The sequence below is a fragment of the Nymphaea colorata genome, chromosome 3, assembly GCF_008831285.2.
Source record: "Nymphaea colorata isolate Beijing-Zhang1983 chromosome 3, ASM883128v2, whole genome shotgun sequence".
In the NCBI taxonomy this organism is placed as follows: Eukaryota; Viridiplantae; Streptophyta; class Magnoliopsida; order Nymphaeales; family Nymphaeaceae; genus Nymphaea; species Nymphaea colorata.
In genome coordinates, this window is record NC_045140.1 from 3634303 (window position 1) to 3662120 (window position 27818).

Here is a 27818-nt window from a genome sequence, read left to right on the forward strand (position 1 = left end):
AGAGAAGAGCAAGCTAGGAGGTTAACCAGGGAAGGCGAGTGGTGGATACCTCAGAGAGAGGATGGATGGAAGCGGACTTTCGAGTGGATAGAGTGGCCAGAGCAGGAGAGTGAGAGGGTGAGATAGATGACGAGGATGATGTGGCAGTGGCAGGTTGAGGACGATGCGGCAGCAGGAAGAAGCTCACGACGAAAATGAGAAAAGAGAAGACGCGAGCGTGCCCTAACGGGCAAAAAAAAAACCGGAAACATATTTCCACCCCTCGTGGTGGAAATATGTTTCCGGAAAAAAATTTCCGGAATCGGTCTCAACGCTCATAAAATTTTTTCCACGTTTGCTGGGCATGAAAAATTTTAAAAATTTGAAATTTTTTTCCTGTTCAACTGTAGATTTCCAGCCCAGCAAACGGGCCCTTAGAGATATCAGTTTTTCTTTTCGTTATTGTGTTGATGCTCAATTTAATCTTTTGGGTTCATCTGGTTCGACATGGAATCCAATCAAAGATGATTTGGGAAATGTTGATTTTGCATTTCTTCAGAAAAGTGTTCTCCATGAATAGACTTTTGATATGCTTGCACCATGTCTAAGTGCGTCCTGTATTATTTGTGCTTTATTTCCATTTCAACTTGAATGAAGAAACTTGAAAGGATCTTTTGTTTTCATTTCAGTAGAAAAGTGTGAGTGTTATAGAGTCAATTTACCATGATAAATTGATATAAGGATGCTTGGTTATATTATGTGCAACTTTTTATGTTTTTCTAATTGATGGCTTGACAGATCGTCACCTCAGTGTTGGTGACAGATTTTCCTCTCCTATTCCTGATAACTCTGAAAAATAAAATGCTCACATTTCACTTGTTACTGCCATAATTTTTCTTTTTTCATTACTTTGCAGTTGTTATCAACATTTTACTGTTCTCTCTCTTATTCTTTTTTCCTTTTTCATGATTTATACAGAAAAACAGAAGTGGTTTAAGACGTGAACAAATTTGTGACAGCCTAATGGCATCATATGCAGACAGAACTTGGTATTGCATTTTCTACTTCCTCAGAACTTATTGTGGTGTATATGGTGGGAGCTTGCTTTGTGCTGATAGTTGTTCAATTTTTTCATTTATCTGTGGATTCTCAGTTTGCAACTGCCAAAATTGATTTTTGAAAAGATAGGATCGTGTATCTCTGTTTCTTATTTAGCAGATTCTCTCCTTTGGCTTATGCAGGTAACTATTCTGCTGTTTCTTTCCAATATGAAATGTTATAGTTGATCTGACCTGAGGCTAACTTTAGATAATGAAAGTTAATTTTTAATAATTTTTTTTTTCCTATAGAGATTGTTTTTCCTCAATGGTGAACATGACTTATCAGCCTTTCTCTTAGTAGATCTGGGGTTGGTCAGGTATCCACCATATGTCATCAGCATATCACAAAATCTTTTCCCCAGTCGAGATGATCTTCTTGCATATGAGGAGGTATTACTTTTGTCAGTTTATGAGCATGTGTGGCTTTTTGTGTATGCTATTTCTTGTTTTTTTCTGACTATGGTTCTGCAGGCTATAAAAGTGGCACAAATACTGGATGAATCCTTGGACAAAAACAATATGGAGATGGTCTTGCATTGTATAGAAGCATCTGATAGATATCTTTCCAGCCAACCGCAGGAGGTGTCACAGTTTTCTTGTCATCAACCTATAGGAGCATTTCTTTTTCATTTTTCAGCAGCATGGGTTTACTCGAAGGTGGTAACTTTAGGCATTTCTGTCCTTGAGCATGAACGCAGGTAACTGCATTCTTTTCATTTATAGTGGAAGGGATCAAATGCATGGCACTTTCTTCTATAAGCTGTTTCTTGAGCCTTTAATTCTCTCTCAAATTCATTGATCAACTAGTTGACAGTACGCATGCACATTTTCGTTAGTAATCACAGAAGGATCAAGCTAAAAGACTAAACACAGAAGGTATCGGCCTGCTCTTTCTAAGATGAAAATTGAGTCCACTGATAAAATCATAAAAGGAATATTTGATCGATTTATTTTTTACGGCTGCCTCTTTCTCTCCATAACACTTCTAAGAGCTCTGGGACGGATAGTTTTTGCTGGTTTTGGAGAGAAATTGCCAATTAAATCAACGATTTGAGGGAGAAATTGCTGGTTTGAAGGGAAATTTGCTCGTAGAAAACCCATTAGTGTTTAAAAAAAAGGCTTCTATGTTTCTTCTTTTATAAAAGGTATACAATGTCTCAATTTCAAGTTTTATGTATATTTGTATTGTTTTCTAAAGTTTACCATAGGTTTCTATTTATTTTATGAAGATATTTGTTTTATTTTCTTAATGTGCTGTTAACATATTATCTATGTCACATGAGTGCGAGGTGCGGGTGGCGGTGTGGGTGCCGGCGTGGCATATCCCAAAAAATTTGGGTGTGAGGGTGTACATATATAATATATTTATTATATATATATATATGTATGTATTCATAATATATATAGTTTTAGCTTGTTTCTTAGCTTAATCTGTTCTTTTTTTTTTTTACTTTTATTACTGTACATTAAGAAAGAAAGGAACGGAGAGAAGAAAAAAAATAGAAAATATTTTGAACATTCATAGGAAAGGATGCGGTTGGGATGCGTGTCGGAGCCACGCCTGTATCAGCACCAGCACTAGCGTCGTGTCGACACGGGTGCGGCCCCTTTTTTGAAGAGTCCGTGTGACATAGCATATTATGGCTTTGAAATGATGAATGATGAAAGTTCACTGTGTGATGAGTTTTTCTATCTAGAACACATTTTGGCATGTTTTTTTATAATTTTTCTTATTTTTATGAATAAGAAAAATAATTTCATGATAGGTTTACGATGCATTACAATACAGCATACAGGTTGGCTCGACTGATACGCGTCAGGAATGCCTTTTACAACATTGTGTGGCAGGCTTTTTCGTGTCAAATTTTTTTGGAAAGAAATGTATGCTGTGCTGGTTCAACATTTCATACCAATATTCTGGTGTTTGCTAGTTTCATCGGTCCCTTACATTTCAGGTATGAAGATGCAATAAAGCTTCTTAAACAGCTGCTAAATATTATTCTTTGTGATGGAAAACGGGGTTATTGGGCTCTTAGATTGTCTGTGGATTTAGAGCATCTGGGTCGTCTGGATGAGAGTCTTACTGTTGCAGAAGAGAGTTTAGCTGATCCATGGGTTCGTGCTGGATTACGGATTGCTCTACAAAGGCGTGTTTTACGTTTGGGGAAGCCACCAAGACGCTGGAAGGTGCCCGATTTTGCCAAATTATTGAAGCGCAAGATCAATGAAGTATGTGGTTCCTTTTTATCTATTACCAGTTGTAGGTGCTCTAGTTGCTTGTCTGAGCTCCCATGTTTGTAAAAATCCTAGCCTATGTTACACGGGTACTCCTCTTAAGGAGGAGTACCCGTATGGTACGGGTACGGGTACGGCCCTGGTGCGGTCAACGCAGTATCGGGTACGGTCAACGTACCCGGGATCATTTTTGTCCATTTTCGGACTCGGACAACTTTGACCAAGTCCAAAGTTGTCTAGTTTTTGAGTTGAAAATTAAAAATCCCCCTCTTTTCTTGTTTCCTTTTTCACTCTAAACCTTTCTTGTACATAGTTCCTCACAAGTTTTCATTTAAAATCTTCCATACAATGTTTCGAAAATCCATTCGTTGTCTATAACTTGACTCTTCGATAATAGTGTAAGCCATAACCATAGCGATGTCAATATATCTTAAAAGTGTGACCTGTTGCTCCTGCTAATCTTGATGATGCGATGGAGAATCAAGAAAGATGATAAATTTCTATGTTAATTACTTCCATACTGTGTTTTGTGAATATGTTATTCATTTTGAAATTTTTTGACACACACACACACACACACACACACACACACACACATATATATATATATATATATATATATATATATATATATATATATATATGTCCGCGTGTGTGTACAGCCGTACCCCCGCACCCAAATTTTTTGAAAATGGTCCGTACTCGCGCAGTTTATAAGCCAAATAGAAGGGCTACAGTCTCTCAACAGAAACACACAACAATCAACCATGAAGGCCTCTTACACAAGGTGCCAAGGGACACAAACAGAACAAGAAAAATAAGCTAGTTATTGTTACCAATGACTACCAAAATCATGAAAACACAAAAGGGAGAAATCCCCTCAATGGATATGCTCAAGAATGCAATGAGCTAGCTGTTGGTCTAATTTTGACAGCTAGAGAACTAGCTACTATATATATATATATTCTAGATTTACAAATATGGATCCCCGTACATATTCTATTTGCTTGCATGAGACAATTAATGCAAATTTCACAGCGCTTTTTTATAGTTTTTTCATGACATTTGTTTATTTAGGCAGCCTTTCTGTTAGTGATTGTGGCAATTCATTTTCAGGTCCATGTGCGAGGAATACCATTGGCCAGTAAAACAGGAATCAAGAGCAGGTTTTATGGTTATAATGGTGAGCAGTGTGGTGTGGAAGAATTGGCTCTACAACACTATGCAGGAGTACATGGTTGGCAGGGTCTCCATTCAGAAAGTGGCATTTGGATGACATTGTTTGCGCTTCTTATGTGGGATGTTATCTTTGCTGACATACCAGATGTCTTCAGGACTAGGTTTCAGGTATGGTGTTTTCAGTATGGTAGTAGTTTTTTTATTTGACTTTGTTGAGAATATTGTTGTGAGGGGTTTACTGAAAATTAGAAAAGTTCAAAGGGAGTTCTTTAGTTTTAAATTTTGGAGGACCATTTTTGTAATTTTCTTATTGGCCCTAATTACCATTTAAAGTTTGTTAATGTTAATCTAATGATAATCTTTCTTCTTCCTCCAATCTGTTTGTGACACAGTATGAGAGCCTTCTGTGCTTGGCAGTCTGATCCCATCTCTTCCCTCTTCTTCCTTCTCTTCTCTCTCCCTCTTTCTCTTTCTCTCTCTCTCTCAAACTGGTCGAACCCTGCTGATCGTCCATCTCGAGAAGTTGTGGTTGCAAAATCAGGGTCTCATCATGGCTGTTCATCGTGCAGCAGTAAGTAGTTTCCCTAGATCACATTGCTGATGTTGCTGTTCATGGATTGTGGTTGATGGAATCAATTTTTGCTGTTGCTTCGGTTTGTGTTTCAATCGGAAAATATTTATTTATCAACAGGAACGAGTTATTGGAAGTCATTCATATCAGTTCTGAAAGTTGTGCTCTAGTCGTATTCAGATCTGAGTCGTGTTGATGTGGTAGGCATTAGTTCTGAAATATAAGTTGTAGTCGATGGAATCAGATCTGTGAGTTGGTGGTGCTGTTGAGATCAGATCTGATTATTGCTGTTATGCTTATCAGATCTGCTATATTAGATCTGATGTTGGTGAAATATTTGTTTCAGATATGAAGTCTTATTTTGTTAGGAGCAGATTGCTTATTTTTATTTGCTATTCACCATATTTATGCTGCTCATCAGTTGGTAACTGTCAAAGTTGACTCATTGGCTCAAGTGAAATCCAATGACAGTGAACAAAAATTTGAAGTGTCTGCAGACTACAAGGCTTTTGCTAATCCCTTCTCTTATGGGTTGTCTATAAAGCTGGATGGCAAGCTATGAAAGGTGATCGATGACGTTTATGATGACTGTGTTTTGACATTGTCAAAAACATATTCTGTTAGAAAAGGCGCTACTGGAGAAAAGTGGAAAATATGTAATGTGGCAAGAAGATAATGATGTTATATTGTTTTGGATTACGGACAATGTTCAGCTGCATATGTAGCTGATGGTCTGATTTACTATACTACTACAAAGGAGATGCAGGATTCTGTACATGACACATATATCAGGACAAGAATGTTAGTAGAATTTTACAAGCTTGACAAAAGACATTTCAGTCACAGCTTCTCGACACTTGTGGGGGATTCATGTAGTTTCTAGACCATGCATCATTCTCCTTTCTCTCGTCCTATTAAATTGGCTGATGGAAGACTGTCCCAAATTGTGGTGCAAGGTGAAATGCATCTTACCCCTACTTTATACATTCAACATGTTTTACATGCTCCACAGTTCTCTAAAAACTTGCTATATGTGATCAAGCTTACTACGGAGATAAAACTATCAAGTTATATTTGACCTTGGTTTTTGAACATTTCAGGAGTAATTGATAGGAAAAAAAAAATGGTGGAGGCTATGATAAAGGTGGCTTTTACTATTCTGTACAACCAGTTGGAGTAGCAACCGCTTGTATGCAATTAAGCTCTAATTTTTTATAGTGGCATCTCAGACTGGGTCATCCTTGTATTTCCAAACTTAGAGTCATCCGATAGATCTATCCTACAACATCCTTTCAGTTTGAAGCATGTCATGCATGTGCTCACATGCAAATAAAAAGAGGATGACCGTTTGAGCAAACCCCTGAGCAAGAATAAGCTGTACAAATACCTTAAAGCCTACTAAACTGTGCCTCAATATAAATAAATCACTCTCTAGTCCAAGTGTGTGGGTGCTTCTGCTTGCAAGGGTTTGTACTTCTAGACGTGGCCAAACCAAGTGAGGGAAGAGGAAGATAAATATTGAGGAATACACAAAGGGCTCTCGGCTAGGTTGAGAATTGTCACAACCAATTAGAGGAAGTTGGCTTGGTGGCTGCATCCCACAATTGAGAGGCGGTGCTTAGGGAGGTTAATCCCTTAACTACCTCTCAATCATCTAGGCAGTGGGGCTGTTAGGGCGCTGTCCCTGTAGGGCTTGCTACTACTAGGCTAGCCAGGATGGTTTTCATGGGCCAACTTGCCAGTGTGGCTGAGCGTCTGCCTACAAGTCTTGGCCAAATAGCACCAGAGGGCTAGGGGCAATATGCCGCTGGGTTGAGGGAGCCCTACATAGCCACTCTTATGCTACCGAAGTTGAGGGGGAGGCAAAGATTGACAAGGGGGTTAGGTGAAGCCGGGTCAGCAATGAGTTCCTGACCAAGTTCGAGGGATAACCACTATTGGTTGAGGTGGCCTGGTGCACCACACATGACTGCAAGCTTGCAACCAAGACAGGGGGCAGGTGGTCGAGCACGACCGACATTGACTGGCAGGCTTGTTGAGGCCGTGCCTATGTGATAGGGCTGTCAAGAGCCTATGGTCAATGCTCGACCATGCAACGCTTTGTTGAAGGCCGGGTCATGGGTGCACAAGGACCCATCGATGATGCTCACATGAGGCTTTAGGGCCTAGGCAGCGATAGTGTTGCTGTCGATCAAGCCAGAGGGTCTTGCACTAGCTAAGTAGGGCTTGTATTGGCACCAAGAGGCTTGCATATCGAGTGATGACAAAGGGCTGTAATGTGCATGAAGAGTTGAGTTGGATCGAGAGGCAAGGGTCTCCACTTAAGCATGGCCAGACCTCAAGAAGGAGACAAGATCATTCACCATAGTGGGGGACTAGAGCACCGATGACTGATGTAGAGGGTCTATGGGTGCTGCTGACCACACCTCCTCCCCTTTTACAAATAAGAAAAAAAAGAAAAAATCTCTCTCATTCTTTTCTTTAGTTCTTCTTTTTGCTTCCAATCTCCTTCTCTTTTGTTTGTCCACTCTTTCTTTCTCTCTCTCATATTTCACTGTCACCTTGTTGTCCTTTTAAAAAGGATGACATGTCTCTTATTCTGGATAGCATGTCTCTTTTTTAAGAAAGACTTGATCTCTTTTAAAGTTAAAGGACAACAAGTCCTTCTTAAAAGAGACTTGACCTGTTGTCCTTTTTTAAAAGTACAACCTACATATGTGTCATCCTTTTAAAAAAGACAAGGGTAAAAAATGACACCTTCTAATTTTTTTAAGATTTTATTCAGCATAAATTTTTACACTAAAATAGTTTTTTCAGTATAAAATTCATTTATAATGATAATATTGGCCAAAAATTTAAAAGAAATATACAAATGAAATTACAAAATAATTGATTATTATATATATATATATATATATACACACACACACATAGATATCTCACTGCACCCACACCCAAAAGTTTTTGAAATTGCTGCACCTGCACCTACACCTGTGTGACTTAGTCGTTAGGCACAAAGCATGAATGTGGCCTCATCATTCTTCTTCTTCTTCGCCAGATTCTACATCATCCTTAACATATGGGCGTTTCATCATTGTCTTCTTATGCTCCTTCGATGTTGACCTATTCTAATCTTCCTCTTGAGATGTATCAACAAGTTCTTCATTTATGCATCCGTGACATTTCAGCTTACAGGATCAGCTTGCTCTTTATGCTTTCTTGTTGTCCTCTCTAGTTTCCTGCTCCTTATGCTTTCTTATAAATGTTTTCTAGTTACCTAAACAAGTGTAAAATATTAACACATATCATAAAACAAATATATGTTAATGTATTAACTAATAAAGCAAGTGTACATTAGTTTATTGCCTTCTGTTAAACCTGGGCTATATTGAACACAAACAGGGGCAGTCAACCTTTTATTTTTTAATATCTTCCTTTTGGTGTGAATTTTGTTAAATGACACTCCAATTCCTTTCATGACTATTTCTACTGCATGTCTAACTGAGCATTTTTGTTTAAAACATTCTAATATTTGGGAAATCACTTTGATTGCATCTACCATAGCTTGAAAGTTGAAAATAGAATGAATTTCCCACATTAAAAGAAATACGTAGTTCATAAAGGCATCTTCAATTGCATTAGTTGCATGCTCTATCAATTTTTGGGGCTCATAGCAGTCTTAATATGTGCCTGGGAATTTTGGTGCAGTATGGAGTGGGGAAAAGTTCCTAATAGTTATAGAAGCACTGGACGTGCCACTAGGTGCATTGTTAGAAAACTTGCCGCTGCCACCCTTTGTTTTCTACTGGAACTGCTTCCTTCAAGATATGAGTTTGATGTGTCTGGATCTGGATCCAGATCGAGGCACATCTGATCCAAGAGGTGTATTCTTTATTTTAATATGTGCCAATATCCTTCATTAATGGATCGTTGTATTTTATTTATATACTGAAAGGCATACTTGTCCACACCTCGAACCTTCATGGCTCCTATCCCTTTGCTGTATAACTAGCTAGTTTTGATCCTATGCTAGGATCAAAAGTGAAAAGTTCATCATCCCTAAATTTTCAAAAGCACACCATACCCATTTCTGCATCTTTCACTTTTTTCTTATTTCAAATTCTAAATAATTTTTTGGCACTGGATTTTGCAGTCTCTGTCACGTCGCTGAAGGTGCATGTGGCGACAGTTTTTTGTGCATCTCAGGTAGATGTTGCAATCTAGAGATCCACGTTATTTTTTAAAGGAAAGTTTACACATGATTTTTTTAAAAAAAGTTTACACGTGATTTTTTCAAAAGAAAGTTTACACATGATTTTCAAACAATTGTCATCTCGAAAAGGGGCGAGGTTGGAAGCCTTGTCTCTTTAAAATATTAGAAGCCTGTGGTTAAAAAACATGATTACATACCTTTCATGGGGAATGGAAAATTATCTCACATACAAAATAAGTAGAACCCCCTTTCTAAATGCTAGAATGAACTCCCAGCCATGAATAAGGCCTCGTTGAAGTTTTTCCCCCTCAAAATGGAAACAGTTCCCCTCCATGTTTACTCATGAAAGAGCATATGCTACTTGGCGCTGAATTTGGGTACGAGTCTTCTTTATGTTCCACTGGGGCTGTACTATGTATTATGTAATATAGACTATATTTCACTGTGTCGCAGGCCACTTTCCTTTTTTTCCAAAAATCCATCATGGCTGAGCTGTGGAATCCAGTTCCCAAGGTTTGATGAGGGAGGCGGTTGACTTCTTTGATGAGATTTGTTCCAATGCAACACCTTATCGGTTGATATTTTGTGATACAGACACATTATGTTTCTTAACTAGTGAAAGGATTGTACCCCTAACATACTCATTGTTACATCACACATGGCAACATATCATATAATACAGTGTGATACATGTAACACTAGTTTGATTGCCTCATCTTGGCTGGGTCTCAAGATCTCTGATTTTGAGAGCCATGGGTTTAAGGTTGGATCTCTGTGCTTAGGCCAATTGACAATGTAAATGTTAAAGTTTGCATCTCTGGTTTTACTTAGATTCTTAGTTTGATAAATCGTGGATTTTGGTCAAAGTTCCTTTTATTGCCACATCCATGTATGTATTCAAGGTCCATGGCATTCAAACAGACCCTAGTATGAGGTTATGTCTCCTGAAGTGTTGAGTTGACGTTATGCAGCTGGAACTTTGAAAGTTTGAAATGTCAATATGAGGGCATCCTTGTTTCTCTGAGCTCTTTATTGGAAGTTTCACTCCAAAATTGAGTTTGGTAGGAAGTATATGTCGAGCTGATATCATTTGTCATTTTGTTTTCCATGGAGCAGAACACTTGGATGATTTCAGCCTGTCCAAATTGACCTCCTTTTATGTTTAGTACTAAAGAGTAACTTCTCTTGATCTTGTGAGAATATCACACATCTTTAAGATTGCTTCCCTGTCCGTTGCAAGTTATTGTTTTCCCAACTTCTGGATGCAAGTGTGGCTTGGATGCAGAGCCCGACCTATTGCATTTCATTAACCAATTTTTTGGATGCAGACATCTCCACTAGACTTGGAGTGTGATAGTTTTTATCCGGCAAGGGAGAGCCTCATCGAATCCCAGCTACAAAAAATTGAGGAAGGAGTGGCTGGTTCAATCCTCACGGCCTCATGGAATGCTCATGTGGGAACTTGTTGCAAGGGTGTGAGATGGGATCAACTACCCTTGAGTGACCTCCAGTTGGTCGTTTCCTGTATTAAAGGTCCAACCTTGGCTTCACTCTGCCGCATGCTGGCTCAGGATTACAGGAGCTGGTCAAGTGGCATGCCTGACCTGCTTCTTTGGCGCCTTTGTGATGATAAGGACCCTTCTGATGGGTGCAGTTCTGGAAGCTTCTGCAATTCAGCAAAAGTGAAACTTGTGGAAGTTAAAGGGCCAAACGATCGTCTGTCAGAGCAGCAGCATGCATGGCTATTGGCTTTAATGGACTGTGGCTTTGAGGTGGAGGTCTGCAAAATCAGGCCAATGGCGATAGATGAGTGACCTTTGGTTTTCTCTTTGTTTTGAATTCTATGGTCCCTTGACTTGACCATGCTGCAGTTGAAGCAATACGGCACTTGAAGTTACTTGGCTTGAGGAGAAGCGCAGGAAACATGAGTTGCAGACCACGGTACAGAACGGCCTTGCTGCCAAGGCTGAAGGCAGTTTTTCTTATCTAAAGCTTTGTGACCTGATTGTTCGTTCACTTGTTATAAGAAAAACCTTTCTAGAAGGCTCCGGCTTCCTGGCTTAAGACTGACCATGGTTTCATCTGGAGTTCTCGATCAGGATTAGGACCCATGGAAGCATCTCTTGTACAAGATTGAAGCTGAGGAATACGCTCTTGTGGTGGAGAATTGAAGAGGTTTATTCCTACAGGAGGCCTGCAATTTATAGCTATTATGGAGGTTTCCTTATCTGGAAAAGAATGCAAGAGATTTTTTTTAGTAATGATTTCTTATTGAATTCTTGAATGTATTTATTATTTTTTAAATTTATTATTATGCTGGTTATTTTTTGTTGTATTTTTTTTTAGCTGCTGACAAGGTGAGATGAGGTAGATCCTTGCCACATTATTTTCCTCGATAATGGAGGAACCACTCGTGCGGATGAGAGTCACCCATTGTGGGCTTGTTTGCGACATTACAATTGCCTGTAAAAGTTTTTGAAGTGAAAGGCCTCTGTGTTAACAATCTCAACCCGTACAAGCCCAACACTGAGAGACTAGAATAGGAATTGAAGACATGGGACTTGCTGTTCGCGCTATTGAGTTCTTAATTTTTAACTCAACCAGCAATTGGTGCGCCTCGGTTTTACCTGTCATTGCCCCATGCGCAGAGGCAAGCATTTGGTTCATGTCTGGTTGATGACTGATCTAACCTCTGTGTGTGTGTGTGTGAGAGAGAGAGAGAGAGAGAGAGAGAGAGAGAGATGCATGGGTTAAGTTTTTGAATTGAAGATCTTTTTGGAACTCTACCGTAACTAGTCTTACAAGATTCGTTCGGTGCTGTGAAGTTTCATCTGCTTGTGTGATGTGCTTAACAGCATTTGCTTATATACTTAAAAAGTTTCTTCGCTTTTGTAGAGGGAAAACAAATGTTTCTTTCAGTTCAACGAAGTAAAAGTCAAAGTTCTGATAAATTAACTAATTTAACTTTGTATCCAGATTTTACATGGATCCTACTACCGTTCATGATTGGAAAACGTTGATTGAATTTAGGCCGTTTTTCTCTTTTCTAATGTAAGACTGCAAAGGTAAGCATATATTCGAGGGCTGACCAACGAACTGGAGGGACCGACAAGGCGTGTAATTTTCTGTTGACTGCGTAATTTGTTGTTTAAAATGATGCGCCTACTGGCTAAACCTGTTCCTCCGAACATCAAGGAAAACCCACCACTAGAATAGCAGGGTTGAGACTTGATCTTAAGTTTTCAATTTCATTGGATAAATCTTTGGATGAGGCATGCAGTTTTGCTAGTGACGAACAACTCAAAGTTTCCTTGAAGTTGTTTTTCTTAAATTTTAAGAAATTTTTTTAAGCACGTCAAGGAGTTGGCAATAATAAAAAAGCACCTAAGATTTCCGTGCTATTAAAAGTAACACTTAAGTTTTGCACCATTGATGAAAAATGATTATTTGCCTATTAACCTTAGTTATTTACCAACTTAAGCTCAAGTTGATATGATAACAATATTAAAGTACTTCTAAAACAGACAATTTGTAACTTCATTAGTTATATTATTTTTTTAACTATATCCAATAATATTAATGCATGATTAATTATATTTAAGTAACTTATTTTTCTATTATTTTTTGATATTCTTTATTGGTATTGGGAAGTTCTTTAAAGAAAACCTAATTGTATTAACCAGTCAGCCCATACATTTAGAGGGTAAATTTCAACAACTAAGTAAAATAGTGTTGAAGATTTTTTATGGACCATAAAAGAACTTCTGGGTGAGCGAGAGGGTTATCTCGAGTAGAGCCGAAGCCTCTCGCTTCCTTTTGTCCTCAGCTGTGGTCCATTTTGAAAAGGATCTTAGGTTCAAATCTTATGATCATTGTCACGTCTCAGAATAGACACAGTCGAGAGTCGGCCCTTCGGACAGTGGAGAGGACCTTCAAACCCACCAGATCCACCCGTTTGAGCAATGTCCGTCAGGGCGAACTATATGAGAACTTGAACGCGACGGACGTGGCAAGGGTGATTGCTTCTGGAACCAAAATTCAAAACCCCACACCGAGGGGTGGAATTTTGATCCCCAAATCGCGGTTCCTCTTTCAAGGGCTCTCCTGCCAACACCTCATCTCCTTCCTCTCTTGCACGAATAGCCAGGCACGCCCGCTGCGCTCCCTTCACCGCTTCTGCAGTGTGCGTGAGGTGAGGTCATTCCTGCTGCGTGGTGCCACTCAGGTATACACACACTCTCTCTTTCTCGTGCATTCATCTTCTATTGGCCCAACGTTGCTTATGTTCATCATTTTCCTGGTTTCATGCGTTTAAGTTGTTGGGACTTTTGATTTAATGAAATGAGGAGCCATGGAGGGACCTCGCGTTGGGTCAACTTAAAATTTTGTTGATGCAAGAAATAGGAGTTGATATCAGGCGGTATACAACAAATTTACTGTGTTTGACTTGAAGAGGGACGGTTTTGAGCTGCCATGTACAGGCAAAGCGCAATATGTTCACATGGTTGCCAGATATTTTACATGGAGCCAGGGCAGTTCCTGAATAGGAGAAAAATTTCTTCAGATGAAGTCCCATTGTCCCAAGTGTGAAAAGCGAACAACAGCGAAACTAATAGCTCTTTTCTTCTATGAACTCTTTTTGCTCTGATTTTTTGCTAGAATTTTAAGAAAAAAAAGCGAAATGGTTCACACACAAATCAAGAGTTCGTGCGTGCTGAAATTCTTGTTCAGAAAGGTGTTTGAGAAAAATCCTTGTGCAGAAAAATTCTTGCCAATCGTGCCTATGGAGAACGGTTGTATAGAACAATTTTTGCGCAACAAGTGTCTGAGGAATTGTCTCAACCAACTATAGCATTTGATTCATCTTTTAAATGCGATCCTTTCTTTATTATTTTCTAATGTAAGTTCATAAGCTTGCTCGCTGTTGCTGAAGAACAAATCACCAAACTCGTTCAGTTAAAAGTACTTGAAACAATATTTATTTAGGAAAAGAACTAAATTTCTAGGTCACAAGCCTATGTTTGATTCTATGGTAGATTATGAGAGTGAACCAACTAGGAAGTGAATCGTGAGCAGCTAATACACTGGTCACTTTGTCTGTCATTTACCTACCTAAAGGCGTGGTCTTTGAACTCTTAAAGAATTTCATCGTATTTTTTATTGAAGTTAGAGGGTTTTGAGCATTGATTTTCAGCTTAAATTTGTATTGTCAAGACGGCTACCAAAAAAAAAATCCAGAATTTTAGTGCCTATTTCATCAAACAGCACAATTTTAGTTCCGGAATGAAAATTCCAGGCCATCAACGCACCAGGAAATGGAACCTGGAATTTTTATTCCATTCCAGTTTCAGCTGGAATTATGATTCTAGAATGAAAAGAGGCAAATGTTCAAAATTTTCATTAAGCAAACCCCTAAACAACTATCTGGTCGATTTTCTTAATTGGAGTTGTTTCTCTATCTACCAGTCAAGCAGTGGTGGAGTCGAAGCTTCAAACTCAGAGACAGAGAACAAGAGAGCTCGGGCTCTTGGATTGCTTTTTTTGGTTTCCAGTGCTTGGAACGAAAAATGGTAGCGGCTTCAGGAACCAATCCTTTCAACAAAGAGATGGCCATCCGAAAGAGAATTGCCAATATGTATCTATCTATCTCTCTCTCTCTCTCCCTCTCTCTCTTGCTGTGCATGTGTGTATGTATGTGTGGGTCTCTTTGTCTAGTTTGTGAAGGTTTTCTGATCATTGCTTGATAAATGGAGTTATCTTAAGCGGGCAGTTATCACAATATACTGCTCCTGTTTCTCTGGTGTGATACTTTTGGAAGTTGGAACTCTCTTTGGTTGAGATAACTCTCGCAATGATGGTCAGTTTTAGTAAGCATGTGGTGCTCGAGATGAAATTTATTATTTGTTTTCTTTTGTCAAAATAAGGATGGGCTTGCCTACATGCTTCGCCATTGGTTTGTTCCAGTAATTATCTATGTCATTAGTTCTCAGTAACTTTGATGACGTTGTGACGTGGATGGTTGAGCTTCATCGTGTTTTTCTTTATGTGTTTCATGCATATTTCAGATTCAATAAGAGAGAAGAGGACTTTCCATCATTGAAAGAGTATAATGATTACTTGGAAGAAGTGGAAGATATGAGTAAGTCTCAGTGGCCTGCAGTCAAACATTGATATATCGTGCAGGTTATGCTGATCAATTCTAACTGAAAATGGTTCCTTGCCTACAGTTTTTGATCTGATAGAAGGAAACAACATCCCTGCCATCGAAGCAAAAATTGCAAGATATCAAGAAGAAAACAAGGATCAGATAATTAATGCCCAAGCTCGAAAGGTATTTCCTATTTGTCATAATTCATTTTATCAAATTGTTGGTACTGAGGTACTTTTTGTGGCGATGTCTATATCCCATGCTTCATCCTTTTTGGCTTAACTCTTTCCTGTGTTGCATCAAATTTTGCATGATATATTCTGTTTGGAAAACATCAGTTTGTAGGTAGGACTATAGAAGTCTATAGTTTTGAGTTGTGCATGAAGTATATTCAATAAAAGATGCTCAAAATGACGAGTTTTTGCTGAATAGGCTGAAGAGCTTGCGGCAGCCATGAAAGCAAGCAAAGGACCTCCTGTGCAGAACGATCCAAGTGATATGGTGAGTTGATCAATGGTGCCATATTTGAGCACGTACATGTGCTTCTTTTTTGCTCATTGATTATGTATCCATTGACTTGTAATTTTGAATTGGTCGAGTCCATCGCTTCTACTATTAAGATGTCTCTATGCTTGAAAACTTTCTTAATATTTGTAAAAGAAGCCTTCCAAAAACTGCTCTGAACGAATTAACATGAGTTTAGATACACCGCAAGTTCATTTATATATTGCCCAATTTTAATGCTTGAAAATATGTGTCTGTATATCTGTGCACTACTGTGCCTTTAAAATTGAAATTATTTTATGTTTGCTTGTAGCTAGATTTTTGTTGAGTTAATTTCTCTCTTCTTGTTAAGTTTGTTGGTAAGTTTATTGTACTTTCTATATCTGCATCATTAAATGCTGGAAATGGTAGTGCAGCATGGACTATAGTTTAAAGCATGGACATGAGTTCTGTTTTTAGGATACGTTCTTCCTATTACATTATAATAAATGCATGTTTTTCCATGACAAAGAACATACCCCTGTACAGGCTCCACTAGATGATTCGTAGACTTCATTACGTCAATTTCTGCTCCCCGCCAACCTTTCCTTTCATGTTGCTTCTTAGTTCTGATGTTTTTAGCATTTTCGTTTGTTTGTGTCTTTGTAGGGGCTGCTTTCTGTAGTCTGTTGGTTTATCTGCTTGATGCTTTAGGAATCTTAGCAATTCTAATACGTGCACTTCATATATATCAATAAAGATCTGGGATGCTTGTTTTAAAAGTTAAAACTGAATTTCATGCATGCATCTCATCTCAGTGCTAATACACTAAGCTATAAACTGTTTGGCTTTGCCTACTCATGAGACCAGAACACACTGAGGGTACCATATTATACCCGTCAATTCAACATGTATTGTGGGGTTCATTCTTGATTTGTGGATCCCATTAACAGCCTTTTTCCGGTTGGTGGTCATCAAGTGTCCAGTGTTCTCCCTAACCTTGTCCACTTTCATAGTTGATTTTGTTGGGATCACCATTCATCTTGGTCCCACTGGTTATGAGAAAGAAACTGTGCTGGCAGCTGGATTCAAGCTGATAAAGAGTAACCAAAATAATTGCCTACAAGAGTCCTTAACTTGCAGGAATTCACTTTAGTCACATAATGAGTGCACCTCTTGGTGCAAGCTTGAGGCTGGGTTACTTCCTTTTAGACGCATTGACCTGAAATCCTTATCCTACTGGAGTCTTGCTAATGTAAAGTGTAAACCAGGCAATTTCTTCAGACTGGCCAAAAGATAAACGAAATGATGAAGTTTGGTTCTACATCTCAGCTTCCAAAATTGTTCAACTGAGCTGCCAAATTTGTCACGTTGAAGTTTTGAACTACAGAAGGGATTTCTTAATCTAAGTAACCATGATCCTGTTATGTTGGTTAATGCTATATAATGCCTTGCATCAGTGATCATTCTGGTAGTCAGATCAGGTTCTAAACTGTTTCTTAGTGTTGGCCGAATGAAGATGTTATACCATTTGTGTGGCTCACTAGTCCGCTCATTAGATGTGTTATCTGCTATTAGATATTCTCCTGCTGTTAATCATGTAATGTGGAATGCAATTCCTGAAGCACAAGCTTTGCTTTGCTCTTTAAATTAGCCTTTTATCCTAGAAAGAATTTTGAATGTTTCTCAAAACGTTTGATTTATGTTTTGGTGCAGGCTTTAGGACAAAATGCACAAGTAGGAATAAGTGGGGTTGCGCAGGGACAATATGCTCCTGCTGTGCCAGGAGCTGCATTTGGACAACCAAGACCTACAGGTGTAGTACCTCAGCCGGTATCGTTAGGTGGTCTCGATGGTACCATGGGCATTGAAGATGAAGCGACAATGAAACTTCGAGCAGAAAGAAGTGCTAGAGCGGGAGGGTGGACTGTGGAAATAAGCAAGAAAAGGGCAATGGAAGAAGCCTTCAGTAGTCTGTGGGTTTGAATTGCCGAAATGAACATAAGCCATGTTCTCGTTAAGTGTAAATAGCACAAGTGCCGAAACAATGTTATTCCAATCCATTCTTACGTTGCCAAGTTTCCTGTCTGAAAGAGCACCGTTGCTGTCGCCATATTATCGGAGAGAACAATGCCCGTACACAAGAATTATTAAATCGATCATGCATGGGATTGCAGGTTTTGGTGCTTCATTGATGGTTTTGTAGCAATATTTCTGGTCTTCAAACAAAAAATCACATTGAGAAGAGGCCCCTGATTTGTGGTAAAGAAACAGTTAGTAGATTGATGTGTCCTTTTACAGCAGGATAAATTGAAAACAGATTGGTAGGATTTCTCTTGTCCATGGTTTGCATCTTGCACAGGCTTGCAGGTCTTATCACCCCATCGCGCCCATGAAGAAAATATCTCCATTTCTTTTTGGTTCTTTATTCAATACAGATCCATAGGTGTTTTGATAGTTCCTTGCACTAAAAAACATGCGTTAAGATAAAATGGTATTGCATGCTTAAGTGCTGTAGGGATGTCACAGGGCCGCAGCCCCTGCTGAATTGCAGCTTTCCAAACACTTACCTGATTCGAAGCTGCCAGTACCTAGGTTGTTACTGAATCTTTTGTAAGCAAATATTGTGCATATCCAGCAGAATAGTGCCTGTTTATGACATTCCGATGCAAAGTACCCGTTTATGGCATTAAAATTGCAGATGTTAATGAGAAGTAGGGGCTGATCAGGTTTAAAGTACGAAACCTCCCAAACCATACTCCATCTCTCTACTAAACTACGACCACAATATCGATCTGAATGCTTCATCATACATCTTTTTCCAAACCAAACTCAGAACTCTTGACTGCCCCTAAAATTTGTGCTCTTTAGAGGAATGAAAAGTCTTCAAACTGATGGTATGTGGATACATGCAGTAGAAGATCTGATGGACAGTGGACACTTTCAAGGATGCAATATGGTATGTGGATACAGGGTGGTTGTGGAGTCTTCTTGGAAGCGAAGGTAGAGATTTCTAGATCTATTGAGTACCAAAGTCTTCAAACTGAAGTCTAAAACACAAAAATGTATGTTCCTTAGAATGAGACATTTTTTTTTTCGAATCTTAGAATGTCTTAAAACATGTCTAAGAACATTCCGACAAGAAAATGCTATATATGAGACAATGAGTTTAACTAGGAAACGAGACTGGCTTTTGCGCCTTTTCTTTCTTTCTTTCCTTTCTTTTTTCTCACACTGTTGCTTTTCCTACCTTATAAATGGTACATTCCAAGAGGGGCAAGAAACATAAAAAAAACAATCAACTTCAAAATGGGATTTGCTTTGCTCACTTTTTCTTTTTCTTTCTTTCTTTTTTCTTTTTCCCCTTTGTGCGTGTGTGTATTTAAATATATTATATATATACAAAGAAATTGGTAAAAACCATACACTTAGGTTAGGGATAAAAACCAAACCTTTTAATTTTTTGCTAAAAAGTTATTTTACATAAAAAATAAGCATCCCAATATTTTTATAAAGAACTATTTTGATATAAAACATGCTTTGAATCAAGTTGTTTTTATGAAAAACTTTGAATTTTCTATTATCAAAATGTCGATATAAAAAAAACTGATCTTAAACCATGCAGCCAACTTCTTTGGGCACAATGTGGCATAAGGGTATGTAGAAGAGTCCAAGTTTTCATAAGATTAAGAGGCACTTGTCAATAAGATTGAAGAACACAGAGCCGTCTTATAATTATTATTAAAATGCTAGCACTTTCAGGTGTGCATAAGGTTAACAATCCACTAAAACATTATTTTATTATATACATTATTGAAAAAGGCCAACCCTCAAGGGAAACTTTAAAGTGGCCCTTGAATGAGTGGCGCAGAAATTAACGCACAGAGTGAGTGCTATTGGTTTCTTATTTATTTAACTAATAAAATAGCGAAGGGAAAGAAAAAAGGGATGGAAAGTGGGTTTTACACCCAATGCGTCGGTTACTCAACATTTCCCATTTTCTGGGGGGATTGAAAACCGGTTTGGAAGTCGGATCGGATCAGAGTCTTGGAAGACCGAACCCAGGTCAAAGGGCCGGGTCGGTCTGACTCGGAAATGAATTGGGACGAAGGTTGGTTGCTTGGTGAGAACTGAGAGGGAAGGAAGGAGTCGGAGGGTTAGACAGCGACGGCGTTGTCTGTGAGACCGGCGAGGCCTGTTTGCCGGCCGGCGGGGAGTCCTTGACCATGACCATTGCCATCCAGAGGGCCGAAACGATCACTTTTAGATCTCCTCTACAAGGTCGAACGAGAAGGATGGTGGTCGATATATTGTTGGTCCACAACGACAAGTCCAGCCAGCTCAAACTCGCTTGTCTAAACTCTATTTAAGTTTGAAATATTAAATGAGTTGAGTTCGAGTTATAAGTAAACTTGCATGAATGTTGAATTATACTAAGATAGGACTAAGCAAATTAAAATGAACGAGACATGTTTAACATAAACTATTAAACATCTCAAGTCTGAGCTACCATTGTACAGTCGAGCCAAGCTTGAGTTTGTAAACGAGTCGAATTTGAGTTTTCTTGACTCGTCTCACATGCAACCCTACCATAAACTTAGGAAAAGTGCTGGCTAATCCCAAGGGCTTCCACTCAACAATATATGTATAAAAACTTGTCCATTAAGTCTTGCATTATCTTAATTGGAGTGCATATCAACGGATAGCCTGATAGATTCAGAAGTGTTTGAGCACAAAAGGAAAAAAAAAGAAAGAAAAAGTGGTTGTTCACGCATAGTAGGTCAGGCTCAGCTTGTTGAGGTCAGGGGGCAACGGTCTGTTATCCTTCCACTGCCAAGAGAGAGAGGTACTCGCTGCTCTGTGAAACCAGCCTCACGCGTTGCCCTCCACTCTAAGGCAACAGCCCTCTCGGACCTTCGATCGAGAGAGATGAGCCAACTCCTGGCTTGGAGCAGGGCAGTCCGTCAAATGCACCCCGAACCTCGCCGAGACTGACCAGCATGCGGTCCGACCACCTTGTATGCCCTCACTCGAGTAACAACCGCGCGTGACCACGGTCGGCGGGTTTGATAAGCTTGCCGCAAACCTATATGTAGATTGAATTTTGAAGAAACTTTCGATACAGGACTAAATAACCTCTCTCTCTCTCTCCCCTTCCTGCTCTCTCTCTAGCGACGTATCTCCCATCAAGGATTTTCCTGGTACGTTGTAAACTACCCACCGATCAAATACAGGCGCCGGTGCTTCCTCATCATCTTTTCAACTTGTCCAGGAGTGAGGCGAACGATGGGCTTCAGCATGGTCGATCGATTCCAAAAGGGAGACATAAGAGAAACTGTTCAGATTGTATCAGATTTTTCATTTCTGAAGAGAAAGTGGGTCCTCGAACCATCCGCGTAGAAGTATCAAGTTAGATTGGCATGGATCATGGTATGATACAGAAGATTAAGATCAAGCGTTGAATGACACGAGTCTCTCCTCAAATTCACTCCCGGTATGATGCCAATGCTTAATTTCGTTCTCTTTTTTTGGTTTGATTGCATGGTGAACCTGTTTTTTAGGTTGAAGTAATGGAATCCATCGACAAAACATAACTTGTTCTTGGCCGTTGGTGCCATCGACATCGCTCTGCTCCATGTGCTGTAATTGTCGCCCCCTAGATGATGAGTGAGTAATAAATCTCCGGGATTATCACCATGGTGGAGGCAAAATGGATTGATGAACTCAGCTGCAACCTTTCCAGTGTTTTCAAAACCAGATGAAGGAATGGAACCAACATTGGGAATTGGACCATCATTAGGAGGATCAACAGTTGCCATCTCTATTAATTTGGCTTCGATACCATGCAGACTTGAGAGCTGAATGAAGTAAAACTGGTGTGCAGGTAGTAACAGAGCAGAAGAGTGTGTATAACAGAGGAAAGAATGAGAAGTCTCTGTCATTGATGTTTGGCCAAATGATACAATGGTCTGTTTAGATGTTATATACCAAAAAATTTCTTTACAATCAAGAAAACTACACGCAGAATCACGTTTTGTAAGCCTCGTTTCTCAAAGCATGCAATTGACTGGAACGTTTATCAAAACATGCAATTAGACTCAGCTGTAGATTTCCATGTCCGAATCTGATCAGTGAACGTAAGAAAGCTTCAACTCCGGGAGGCATGGGGGACATGTAAAAGTGTAAAACGTTCAGAGGTCTACTCTTTTATTGAAATGGACTTAATCCGATCCTATGTAATCAGATTTAGATTTCAACTTGAATTTAAGTCTCATTTCTCAAAACTGAACTTGAATCTGGCCAGAGTAATATCTAAGAACTAATAATTGTATGTAATTGACTGGAACGCCGCTTATCAATCTCAGTGGAATATTGGACTCAGATTTAGATTTCCATATCCTAATCTGATTAGTGAATGGATCTGGTTTTCCTTAGCAAATCTGACTAAATGGTTTTTGCATTGGAAAAAAAAACCAAATGTATCAAAGAACGGGCCCATGTAAGTTTTGAACATCCAGCAAGCAGCTTAAGAACAACTAGTACAGCAGCCAGAATCACCTGTTTGATTCCTGTATGTGCTATTTTTTTAGACTCTTAAGAAGTGGGATTACAACATCCTAAATTAAGGTGTCCAGAGCAGTGCAAAACTTTGGAGGCAGAAAGAATGAGAGGATCTTCGGGTAGTGGGTTGTTATCATCCTACTCACCCATGGTGAAAAAAGGCATGTGAGACGAATGCATTCAAGTCAAACGGAAACAGAAGAAAAACACGTTATATTTTTCTCCAACGCCAATTCACAGTTCAACACGGACTCAAGCGGGTAGGATACGCCGTTGACTGCACGCTCATTCAGTTTCTATAGGTGTCATTTCATGTGCGAGTCAGCTTTATACTTATACGACTTGAGGGGCAAGCTGTTGAGGAACTGAACTTGAGCTCTGGCAGACTATGGAAGCCGCTTGAATTTGAATCGTCCGAGTTGAATCGGACTTTTGACAGCAGCAGAAACGACACACACACACACACTCTCTCTCTCTCCCTTATAGACACTGTAGCGTAGCGAGGCTTTGAGTGCTGGTCGTCATAAAAAGGAGGAGAAAAATGACCCGTTCATTTTTGTTTACCACCCCGAAAGCTTGGTGGAAGGTCTGCCCATGGCCGCCTCCTGCCTCCCTGAGTCTATTGATGGACTCTCGTTTCCTCTGTCCCCCTTCCTTTGATGGGCAGTCGATTCTCCACAGTACACTCTCTACCTCTGTTGTCCTCTATTCTTCGAATATGTCTGCATGCGTCATTTGCTGTCTCGTCTTACATTTCATCCCTGTAGAGAGCCAGAGCCCACGCTTCAACGAAACCGGATCTTTCTACCATCTTGACGTTCTTCAATCTGCTCTTCACTTTAGAAGGCGTTGAGACGATAAATCGCCGTTAGGTTTCTTTCCTTTACTTGTGATTAACTGGCTTTCACCCAAAACCCAGTTGGTTTTTTGATAAAAAAGAATGGGTTTTTGAGGGTTTCAGGGTCGGATTTTTTTTGGGTGTTCCAGTTGTTGGTGGGAGAGGAAATTGGCTGAAGAATCGTCGTGATTTTATGGGTTCATTTTGTTGCACATGTGTGGGCGCCTGTCATTCTTCCCTTCATTGCTAGCTCTTGGCTCCATCGATATTCCGGTGAGCTTTCATTTGTTATCTTCCCGGTGGTTTCTGTGGATTCTAGAAGGTTTTGATGCGGTGTTCTGCTCTAGGATGTCGTCTTCGCAGGATGCTCATGATCGGCCGAGATCTTCTCAGATTCAGAGGGATCCTGTAATGTGGGAGCTTGACGATGTTGATACAGAGGTTCCTTCCTGCAAGCCGTTCTCAATCAGGTATACAGATTTGCCATTTCTCATTAACGTGCGTTGTGCATGTGGCCATTGGAACATCTACACGTGCCAGGAGCTTGGGGGTCCTTCAGCGGGAGGATGGTCCACGTGCAAGAATGCCATTGCCCTCTCGACGAGATCCTATGATGATTTTTCAAGCTGTTAGAGATGGAGAAGTTTGTTTATGGGAAGTCGGGTTTCTTTGAAAGTCTTCTGTTTTCACTTTGAACATGTACTTGATTTTGATGTTATCAGAGACTTCAGTCCATACCCTCTTTTCTACTCCTTTATTAGAGAAGCAGATACCCAGTAGGCTAATGTATGATGAACAGTGATTGGCTGGTAGCGTAGGCACTGAAACATTTTTCTTGCATATGATAATGGTGCATTTCTCTTTGGGTTGCAGAGAATACGTTTTCTCAGCTCGTGGCAAGCACTTAAGCAAGAATTGGCCGTTTCATCAGAGGTATATCCAAGTATGCAGGAAACATGGGGTTAAGGACATTCTGCCACCCTTTGAGTCGCCTGCATTGGTGAGAGAGAGAGAGGATAAGTACTTGGGGCCTCATGATGCAGTAAATGTTCGCGTCTGTTCACGTGATGCAGTTGATGACCAACATGAATTGTTGATGGAAGATATGGATCGGGTAGTTGCAGGAATATCTTGGAAGCTTGGCTTGTTATCTCTCACTTGCAGGGATGAAGTTAATGATGATAAAGTCATGGAGGAACATGTGTTGAGGGTAGACAAAATGGCAGGTGACTACAAACTTGAAGCAATAGCGTCATCCAGGTATTCGGCAGCGGCGGAACTTTGGTTCCCTTCACTTGATTTTGCGTCAGAGGATCGAAGGCATCTGCTAGCCGAGGAGGGCGATTTGTTGTTTGGTGCAAGTGATATGGTTGGCAATGTTAGGATTTCTGTCACAGAAAATCTCATCTTAGAAAATGTTCCCAAGTCAGGTGAAGCAAGAAAATAGTTATAGCATTCCTGTGTTGTGCTTATTTCTCATCATCCCTGTTTGTAAAGATTTTCTCATGATCTCAAATGCAGGAGTGGGTTCTGACGTAGGTTGCGCTGCCGAAGAATCAAAAAGGTTGACACAGAAGCGGCACAAGTCTCAGAGATGTAAGTTGAAGAGCAGGAAGAAGAGATGCATGGTGGATATCTGCGCTAAGGCACTGCCTTGCACATTAGAAGACTTGGACAAGAAGAACGGGACCAACTGGGCCTTGGACCCAAGCGTAATGCCATATAGCATTCCTGATTCCGACAAAGTCAAGAAGTACCTAGTGAAGCGAGATGGAAGAAATAAACCTTCCAACCTGCCAGGAACCAAGCTATTGAATAATCCTGAATCCACAAATTGCAAAGATAATTCTTTGCCCGAAGGCGATGTCTCGCAGACGAAGCAAGTAGGGAGCAATAATACTAACCGGACTTGTGATGCATCAAGTGAAAAGCAGTGCCTTCAGATGTCTGTGTTGAGAGATTGCAGTCAGAGGTCCGCCGTAAAGTTGAGCTGCCAGCGAACTAAACAAGATAAGGTACGTTTCTGCTTGTTACACAGGATTAACATTGCATGTGCGCTACCAAATTTCAACTTGAATTCCCTTCGTAAAATTTTTTCTTGTTAGTTTTCTTCCTATACCAACTTACTGTCTTTCATAAGCATAGACTATCGCTGCTTGTGTTCCCGCTACTGGTTGACTGCATAGCTTGATAAATTTGAGGTAATAAAGATAATGAACTTGGGTATTCCTGCCAGATACATTTTGATCTTTTCCAGATTTTTTGGTCAGAAGACTTAAAACTCCTTTTTAACCTTTTTCTTCCATGAAATTAGATGGATTTTCACAAATCCAGTAATATGTTCCTGCCAAGTGTTGGAAATATGTCAACTTTAAGAGCTCCACTATGTATAGGTTGAACTGAATCAGCTGGTTAATTGTTCACGTGGGTAAGATGACAGACCTCACTCCTTGGTAACCAAAATAAAAGCAGTATCAGACGTTAAAGTTCAGGAAAACTACATCTGCTTATCTGAGTAACGTCGTTTAGGAAGAACAGTGGAAAAGATAGGTCTTGGTTTCTATTGAGAAAAAGATTGTTAGGAGCATCGAAGAGTTGTTGATGGTAAAGAATCTGAATGATCATCTCTTGTGAAAAATGCATTGGCAGTTGTCATGTAATGAATCAATTAGAATCTTCGAAGAATTAGATATGTTACAGCTTCAAATAAAAAGGCTATTGTAACTGCCTAAGATTAAAATGTTTTCTGTTTATGTTATTATTTGAATTAACTTTTCTCACCAGCTAGAGAGTTTGTTTGTTCGCCATGCTGTTGTCAAGTCATTGACCATTTTTATGCATTTGCCATCATCAGATTATTGGTGCTTCAGCATGTGGACATCAAAATGAACTTGTGAGACTGAAGGTCGAAGAGTTAACTGGAGGACAAAGTCAAGATCGTGGAGTCTGTGCATCAGAAATGCTAAGACCAAATAAACGTTGGTTACAGAAAGGATGCGCCACTGATCAGCATATGCCTTCTAGTTGTGTTGAAAGTAGACAGAAGTCTCCAATAGTGCGTACTGTTAAAGCAAGGCCGCTCACAAATACAACCAATACAGGTTCTCCTCTGGAGAATTTTGCAAGAAGTGTTGCACAATACAAAAGAAAGCCTCGCACTGTAAAAAGGATGAGGAAGGTGGATTCTATAACATCCTGCGTAGCGGTAGTCAAGCAGACTCAGGATAGATCAGAATCAGAACTGTTTCAAAGTGAGGTAACTGACCTCTGTCACTGTTCTCCTCGTGCCAGCGTACACTCTTCAAACTCCTATACCCAAGAAGGCATTGATTCTGTAAATTTGAAAGAAAAGAAAAATCTGTTTCCATCCATTTCTATATTTGAAAACGGGGGCAACTTATCGATTGAACCAAGCATAGATGTGCTGGCTATGACTTGTTCACCAAATAATACATTTTATGACCCTTTTCAGCCTTATTTGCGCTCTGAAATGCATCATGCATCAGACTATCACTGTACACATGAGATTCATGGTGGAGGGGGCAAATCTTATGGGCTAGAAGGAGCATTTTTTGATGAAATCTCTACGAACAGAATGACAGGCAGCCAGTTGGTAGTGGAAGACAAGGCAAAAGATTGCCAAGGCATAGTACAAGAAGATCAATGTGAGCTGAAGCCTAAAGATTCAGTTTCTTCAGTTGTCACAACTAGCTCAAGCAACTCCTTAAACGGTTCTGTAAGATCAGATAATCAGCCTGCACGATCGTTGTCCTTGAAGTGGCTAGAAATGGATGGTAAATGCTGCACATGCTGTTCTGATGAGGACTATTTGTTGAAAATTCCATCGCACCACATCAATTTATGAGCCAGAAATGGAAATATGCATCGCATATTGAAGTGGTGAGATGGGTTCGAAAAGTGGTAGGATCCTGTCCAGTAATGGTTCTATATCTTGCAAGTTTTAACTTTATTTTTCTGCATGTCGTTTATCACATGTTCAAGTCTTCTGGTTGTCACCAAATCAGTGGTCAATCAAAGTGTGAACAAGCAAAGCCTCGGCCGTCGACTTCCCTGGTCATCTTGACAGCTTAACGAGAAGCTATTGCAATGGGGCTACAAAATTATGGGCGATTCCGATTCAGTTTTGGGAAGCTCTTGACAGAACATATGAGAAAGGTTTCTGGAGAAGGAAAATCTTCGCAACAAATTATTAAATGGTGCCAAGGGCCTAAGGCAAGCCTTTAAGTTGAATGTAAGGATTACCCGAAGGTTCCCTTGTCAGTTGGTAGGCAGGAAACGATAGCAAAATCCTGATTTTCGTAATGCGAGAAGCCTGCAGTGACCACGCAAGAGTACAAATGTATGTCAATTTCTGTTGTAAATAGTGACATGCTAATTCGCTTTCATCGCAGTACCAATTTTACTTCATCTGCATTTAAGTTGTCCTTATTTTCTTTTTCTTCCCAAACCAAAGGAAAACACGCACTAGAATACTTGTCACCAAAGGGTAT

At 39.7% G+C, this 27818-nt stretch overlaps 3 protein-coding genes across 15 annotated transcripts in view; all 3 read left to right on the forward strand.

Moving 5' to 3' along the window:
* LOC116250122 (fanconi-associated nuclease 1 homolog) overlaps nucleotides 1-11786 on the forward strand; it is a 32761-nt gene extending 20975 nt beyond the window's left edge. For 5 of the 7 annotated variants that reach the window (XM_031623540.2, XM_050076542.1, XM_031623545.2 and 2 more), the window contains exons 9-15: nucleotides 958-1028; nucleotides 1133-1220; nucleotides 1329-1469; nucleotides 1551-1777; nucleotides 3035-3308; nucleotides 4431-4661; nucleotides 10606-11786. In XM_031623540.2, the coding sequence (XP_031479400.1) occupies nucleotides 958-1028; nucleotides 1133-1220; nucleotides 1329-1469; nucleotides 1551-1777; nucleotides 3035-3308; nucleotides 4431-4661; nucleotides 10606-11091 (1518 nt within the window). In that variant the 3' untranslated portion in view covers nucleotides 11092-11786. The other 2 variants (XR_007572711.1, XM_050076544.1) reach the window with 2 other exon arrangements.
* A 1349-nt stretch (nucleotides 11787-13135) lies between these two features.
* Nucleotides 13136-18249, forward strand: LOC116249816 (uncharacterized). Its single transcript, XM_031623099.2, has 6 exons — nucleotides 13136-13502; nucleotides 14744-14912; nucleotides 15343-15416; nucleotides 15505-15608; nucleotides 15858-15926; nucleotides 17625-18249. The coding sequence occupies exons 2-6, from the start codon at nucleotides 14845-14847 to the stop codon at nucleotides 17892-17894; spliced, it is 585 nt and encodes a 194-aa protein (XP_031478959.1). The 5' UTR covers nucleotides 13136-13502; nucleotides 14744-14844; the 3' UTR covers nucleotides 17895-18249.
* A 4732-nt stretch (nucleotides 18250-22981) lies between these two features.
* LOC116251406 (uncharacterized) lies at nucleotides 22982-27741 on the forward strand. 7 transcript variants are annotated; one of them, XM_050077141.1, is made up of 6 exons: nucleotides 22986-23149; nucleotides 23237-23336; nucleotides 23431-23777; nucleotides 24181-24737; nucleotides 24829-25322; nucleotides 26162-27741. In XM_050077141.1, the coding sequence occupies exons 3-6, from the start codon at nucleotides 23521-23523 to the stop codon at nucleotides 27170-27172; spliced, it is 2319 nt and encodes a 772-aa protein (XP_049933098.1). In that variant the 5' UTR covers nucleotides 22986-23149; nucleotides 23237-23336; nucleotides 23431-23520; the 3' UTR covers nucleotides 27173-27741. The 7 variants fall into 7 exon arrangements, with proteins under 7 accessions (XP_031481523.1, XP_049933098.1, XP_031481520.1 ...); XM_031625660.2 differs by having other exon boundaries at nucleotides 23457-23777; XM_050077142.1 differs by having other exon boundaries at nucleotides 22987-23336; nucleotides 23457-23580; nucleotides 23655-23777.
* Nucleotides 27742-27818: the final 77 nt, after the last annotated feature.

Excerpts from the sequence above, each read along its gene's own strand:
- LOC116249816 (XM_031623099.2), top strand. The coding sequence starts at position 14,845 with ATGGTAGCGGCTTCAGGAACCAATCCTTTCAACAAAGAGATGGCCATC. Across the intron at positions 15,417-15,504 it reads GGAAGAAGTGGAAGATATGA|TTTTTGATCTGATAGAAGGA; the intron begins GTAAGTCTCAGT and ends CCTTGCCTACAG. Across the intron at positions 15,927-17,624 it reads AGAACGATCCAAGTGATATG|GCTTTAGGACAAAATGCACA; the intron begins GTGAGTTGATCA and ends GTTTTGGTGCAG.
- LOC116251406 (XM_031625659.2), top strand. The coding sequence starts at position 23,521 with ATGTGTGGGCGCCTGTCATTCTTCCCTTCATTGCTAGCTCTTGGCTCC. Across the intron at positions 24,738-24,828 it reads AGAAAATGTTCCCAAGTCAG|GAGTGGGTTCTGACGTAGGT; the intron begins GTGAAGCAAGAA and ends TCTCAAATGCAG. Across the intron at positions 25,323-26,161 it reads AGCGAACTAAACAAGATAAG|ATTATTGGTGCTTCAGCATG; the intron begins GTACGTTTCTGC and ends TGCCATCATCAG.